At 44.3% G+C, this 5,712-nt stretch overlaps 1 protein-coding gene across 1 annotated transcript in view; it reads right to left on the bottom strand.

The window, feature by feature from the left end:
• LOC111871714 overlaps positions 1-5,451 on the bottom strand; it is a 7,867-nt gene extending 2,416 nt beyond the window's left edge. Inside the window, exons 1-2 of the mRNA XM_023864997.1 lie at positions 5,209-5,451; positions 2,887-3,000 (exon numbers count right to left, since the gene is read on the bottom strand). Coding sequence (XP_023720765.1) covers positions 2,887-3,000; positions 5,209-5,451 — 357 coding nt within the window. The remainder of the gene's footprint in view (positions 1-2,886; positions 3,001-5,208) is intronic.
• Positions 5,452-5,712: the final 261 nt, after the last annotated feature.

Here is a 5,712-nt window from a genome sequence, read left to right as displayed (position 1 = left end):
GGGGGGGGGGCGTCATCCATAGCTCAACATGTCACAATATGTTCGTAGTATTATAGAAGCATACGTGAACACTATGGTGGGGGTCCATATTCGTGCACTATTCTGTGCGTAAATGTCATTGAGGAACTTTTATGCAGAACACAGAAGAGCAACATGGCGGCCGAGGAAGAAGATGTGCTCAGTTTCCAGCTTGTTAGTCACAGTAGCCGTGCTCGTGATTTTTGAGATAATCTAGGGCAAATTAAATGTATAGAGATTCTGTAAAAACGGTGAAGGTATCCCTGTAAAAGGTCGTTGAGGCCCATTGGGTTGTGAGACGTCGAGGCTCCCACATTTTCTAGGCAAACGGACAACAGAGAGCAGTAAATTTGTCAGCCTTACGCGCTGGCCGCCCTCTAACCCCCAGGTACTCATTTCTGTTAGAGGCTGAGTCGGTCTCAGGGCCATAGTGCGGCTGGGAGGATTAGGTCAATTGTTAATTTCTTATGCCTATTTGCCTCGCTACAGGGAGTTGTGTTTCAAAAGAGATAGTCGCAATGCATTCTTCCCAGAACCTCTTCTTCTACAAATTTTTATTTTGATACGGTTCTTTTGTATGCTTTATATATTTAGCTATGTCCCTTTTCTGCATTATTATCATTATTATTATTATTATTATTATTATTATTATTATTATTATTATTACCGTCCTAATCAACAATAACAATAACATAGTTGCAAAACGGTCACTCTTGCAGAGTGATGCCATCTCTTGGCAGTTACCGGTGATACCGCTGTTCCTCCTCTCTGCGCCTGTCTGTGTACCGGTGAACTGTGCGACACGATATGTTGCCTACATATAAGGCGGTTCTGTTATCATCAATGAAAGCCAATGCCAGTCATCTTTGTGAGGTTTGAGGTTCCCGCAGCAGTGCTCATGAAGAGTACTATCTACTCGGATGTGACGCCGTGTAGTCTGATAGAAATCTACTCTGTTTACTCCATGCTTGAATATCTGATTCTGCAATCCTGAGGATGGATGCAGCACATTTCTCCGAAACGTCAGTAAACGTCTATCAGACTACACGTCACTTTCCAGAAGAGAATATTGTCACGTGTTGGATATGTCACGCGACAAATAACTTTACGTGGGTCTCGGATTTAGCGAATCTTTATTGGACGCTCACTCTTACACACCTTACAATTATTATCGCTTGCAGTATCAGACTTCCGGCTCAATACTCCAATGCGACATCTCAACTCGATCACGGTTGTCCCAACTCTATCACGGTTATCCCAACTCGATCACGGTTATCCCAACTCTATCACGGTTATCCCAACTCTATCACGGTTATCCCAACTCTATCACGGTTATCCCAACTCCATCACGGTTATCCCAAGACTGTCTTTTCTTCTGCTTATGTAGCCGTTATGCGGACCGGATACCAGACATCAGTCCTCACGGCTCCGTTACTACTATTTCGACAGTCCGCTGTTAAGCAACGCGTCTTTGGTTGTTCATCTCCGGGGAGATTCGTTCGTCGTTTCGGCGTTGTCTACGCAACGGCTCACTGTTACTGCGTTACCATGGAAGTACCTACTCCAAACACTTAACAATATTTTTCAGTCATTTTACTTTCTGCTGTTTGTAGGAGGGTGGTGAAGTGGTACTGCTAACTGATGAGTTCTGATGCAGTAAGCAGAGCCGATGAATCTACGAAGTAGTTCACTTTCCCTGTTCCTTACGGCGAGTCTGTACATCGCCTGCCCACTTTAAATGACGTTTAAATTGCTTAAATCTATGTTCTTGTGGAAGTGGGTTAACCCAAGCAGTACAGTGTAGGACTTAGTGGAAACAAGGGATTTTTCACAGCGTCCAGACCGGCTTTGGAGCCCACCCTGCCTCCTATCCAATGGATATCATGGGCTCTTTCGCCGGGATTAAAGGGGTCGGAGCGTGAAGCTGACCACTGAACTGCTACTAGTGTTAGGTCAAAATTGGTGGAAGTATACCTCCAATCCTCAATATGCATTTATGACATAATATGTCATTAAGAAGCGAGACAAATTGTATTATACCTTTTACCTTACACCAATTTTCATACAACTCACCTACTAGAAGTCGCTCTAGCTCTTCGATCAAATTTCAACTATAATTCCAAGACAGGAATTTGTCGAACATTTGATGTGGGCATGATATTATCATAACTTCGTTCCTGATTTTGAAATTTTTTGTTCAGAAATACAACTTTTATGTAACAGGCCCACGCGATAGCGTCGTTAGTCGAGGCATTATGCTACAAGCTGGGAGGTCGCGGGTTGGATTCTCGATGATGTCCTTGAAATTTTCAATTGGCCTAATCTTTCCAGCCACACTATGGCCCTGGGGTCGACTCAGCACCTAACAGAAATGAGTACTAGGAATATTTCTGGGGGTAAAGGGTGGCCGGCGCGTTAGGATGACAACTTCACTGTCATCTGTGATCCGACTGTCTAGAAAATGTGAAAGACTGGGCGTTTCACAACCCTATGGGTCTCTACTGTCTGTTACAGGGATAGCCTTACCTTGGAAGCCGGGATAGCGTAGATGGTATAGCGACTGGCTAGGGGCTGGATGACCAAGGAGTCGAAGTTCGAGTCCAGCTGGGGGTAAGAATTTTTACTTCTCCACGTCGTCCAGACCGTCATGGGACCTACATAGTCTTCTATCCAATGGATATCGTGGACTTTTTCCCCGGGGATAAAGCGACCGGAGTGTAAAGCTGACCACTCGCCTCCAACTAGTGCCGAGGTCCAGAAAATGTGAATATTTCTTCCCCATATAACTTCATGACGTAGTGCTTAATTAAGTGCAAGGACAACTTTACTTATTTAACTTACGACTCAAGTTTTAAGCTGTGTACGCACTTGTACTGTGGGGTTGTCCAGCAGCCATCGGACCGGGGAGTCCTCGCGTTCTGTGCTGTAAGCAGAGCGCGCTGAGTCCTTCTGGAGTGGTTGCTCAACCAAGGAGCTGCTGATCTGCACAACCAGAAGCAGAAACATTACTTGTACTCTGTACTCGGTAACGCTTGTACTTTGTATCATCTCAAAAACAACTTAATTGTCTTATCCGACTTCTGTATCACTGCATGTTTCAGCAGTACAAGACCATCATCAGATGCACTTCTATCATGCCAAAACTGTTCCACTGTATGTTAACATCACATGTCGCGTGTGAACGCGATGCTAATTATTAATTAAAATATTGAACTAGAATTCAAAATTAGAACTAAAATATCTTAAATGTTGTTCTTCCTTGTGGTATTGAGTCATTCATTTAAATATATTGTGGCATGTTGACCCGTTGCAAGGCGTCGACCACAAGGTAAGCGACTGTACATCGGCCGTTGCTAGGCAGTAGCCTGCAAGCAACAACAGAGGACTGATGTTTTCTGTGTGCTCCGCTAGGTAATAATTGAAATACAGCATTGAGGAGCGGTGATTTCTTCGTTGTCCTTGTGCAATGTTGCTGTTAGAAGCAGGTAGCCGAGGAACGGGGACAATTAGGGAACCCATAGGAAAGGTAAAGCCCGCCGTTGAAAGCCGCTACTAAGAAACGGCTAGTGAAGTCTGTAACAGACTGGGAAGACCTATGTGACCTATAGTGACTTGTGAACTTTATAGAACGGAGTGAGCTTAAAGCTTTCTTGCAGTTACTAGTTGTAAGGGTTCAATAAATCCGAATACAAATCCAAACCCCGTCTATGGTCACTAAAATCGTGGCATTACGTTAGTACACTTACAAACCATTACTGTATTTTCAGAGAATGAAGCAGTGAAACAGGCTGGCACAAAGATAATTAATTGGTTCTTCGGTACTTTAACAATTCCGATTAAACTTCGAAATTATATAGTGTCGAATGACATGGGAACATAATGTATAAACTAAATGGATAAGGATTTAGAAGGTGTGCCACGTCCTGTTGTAACATGTGATCCCATAATTTCCAATAGAGACTCCAGTTTCAGTACTCAGTAGCCCGGTCGAAAGTATAATCCAGTAACTCACTAATGAAATTCTGTTGTCTCTTAACACGATGTCTTAGTTGCATTATTTATACTTAGGAAAATCTGCAATTCTGAACCGTGATGTCTTTCTAAAGGTTCGAAAGGAAGTGTGCTACATAGGCCCTTGTCTCACACTCACGAGTTGCACAATGAAGGGAAGTGTGCTGCATAGGTCCTTGTCTCATACTCACGAGTTGCAGAGTGAAGAGACGTGTGCTACATAGGCCCTTGTCTCACACTCACGAGTTGCACAATGAAGGGAAGTGTGCTGCATAGGTCCTTGTCTCATACTCACGAGTTGCGGAGTGAAGAGAAGTATGCTGCATAGGTCCTTGTCTCATACTTACGAGTTGCACAATGAAGTGACGTGTTCTGCATAGGTCCTTGTCTCATACTTACGAGTTGCACAATGAAGAGAAGTGTGCTGCATAGGTTCTTGTCTCATACTCACGAGTTGCAGAGTGAAGAGAAGTGTGCTGCATAGGTCCTTGTCTCATACTTACGAGTTGCACAATGAAGAGAAGTGTGCTGCATAGGTCCTTGTCTCATACTTACGAGTTGCACAATGAAGAGAAGTGTGCTGCATAGGTTCTTGTCTCATACTTACGAGTTGCACAATGAAGAGAAGTGTGCTGCATAGGTTCTTGTCTCATACTCACGAGTTGCAGAGTGAAGAGAAGTGTGCTGCATAGGTCCTTGTCTCATACTTACGAGTTGCACAATGAAGAGAAGTGTGCTGCATAGGTCCTTGTCTCATACTTACGAGTTGCACAATGAAGAGAAGTGTGCTGCATAGGTTCTTGTCTCATACTTACGAGTTGCACAATGAAGAGAAGTGTGCTGCATAGGTTCTTGTCTCATACTCACGAGTTGCAGAGTGAAGAGAAGTGTGCTGCATAGGTCCTTGTCTCATACTTACGAGTTGCACAATGAAGAGAAGTGTGCTGCATAGGTCCTTGTCTCATACTTACGAGTTGCACAATGAAGAGAAGTGTGCTGCATAGGTTCTTGTCTCATACTCACGAGTTGCAGAGTGAAGAGAAGTGTGCTGCATAGGTCCTTGTCTCATACTTACGAGTTGCACAATGAAGAGAAGTGTGCTGCATAGGTCCTTGTCTCATACTCACGAGTTGCACAATGAAGAGAAGTGTGCTGCATAGGTTCTTGTCTCATACTCACGAGTTGCGCAATGAAGATTATTGCATTGAGGGCGATAGCTCCCAGCTTAGTTGGGTCTAATCCCAGCAGCCGGAAGAAACCAGAGAAGAGCCCATGTTGAAGGCTGATGTCCGATCCTTCTCGGAGCCACTGGGGACGTGCTTTCAGCAGACTGGAGCTCACTAGGTGTGCCACCCCCTGAGCCGTATTCAGCCCTAGGAACTTCCCCGCCATGTCAAGCCCTTCACGGAATTTGCTTACCATACCTGCGGCAGATATACGCGCCTATTGGTGTCGTGTACTTTATGAGGGAGAGTCAGCGGATAGGTCACAAATGAATATAAAACAAAGAGGAAAATGATATTTGAACCTGAAGAAAAATAATTCATTTGTCGAAGCATTTTCCCCCAACATTGATACATTTGTTCCGTCGCTTTAGCAGTGCGTCGAAACCCGCAGCATAGAAGTATTTAACTGCTCTCACAGTCACTTCTGCAAATGGTCGGGCATCATCTGCGACTTTCG

This window comes from Cryptotermes secundus, unplaced genomic scaffold, assembly GCF_002891405.2.
Source record: "Cryptotermes secundus unplaced genomic scaffold, Csec_1.0 scaffold514, whole genome shotgun sequence".
NCBI classification, from domain to species: domain Eukaryota; kingdom Metazoa; phylum Arthropoda; class Insecta; order Blattodea; family Kalotermitidae; genus Cryptotermes; species Cryptotermes secundus.
Note: the sequence above shows the minus strand (reverse complement) of the source record. Positions and strands in the feature narration are given on the sequence as shown.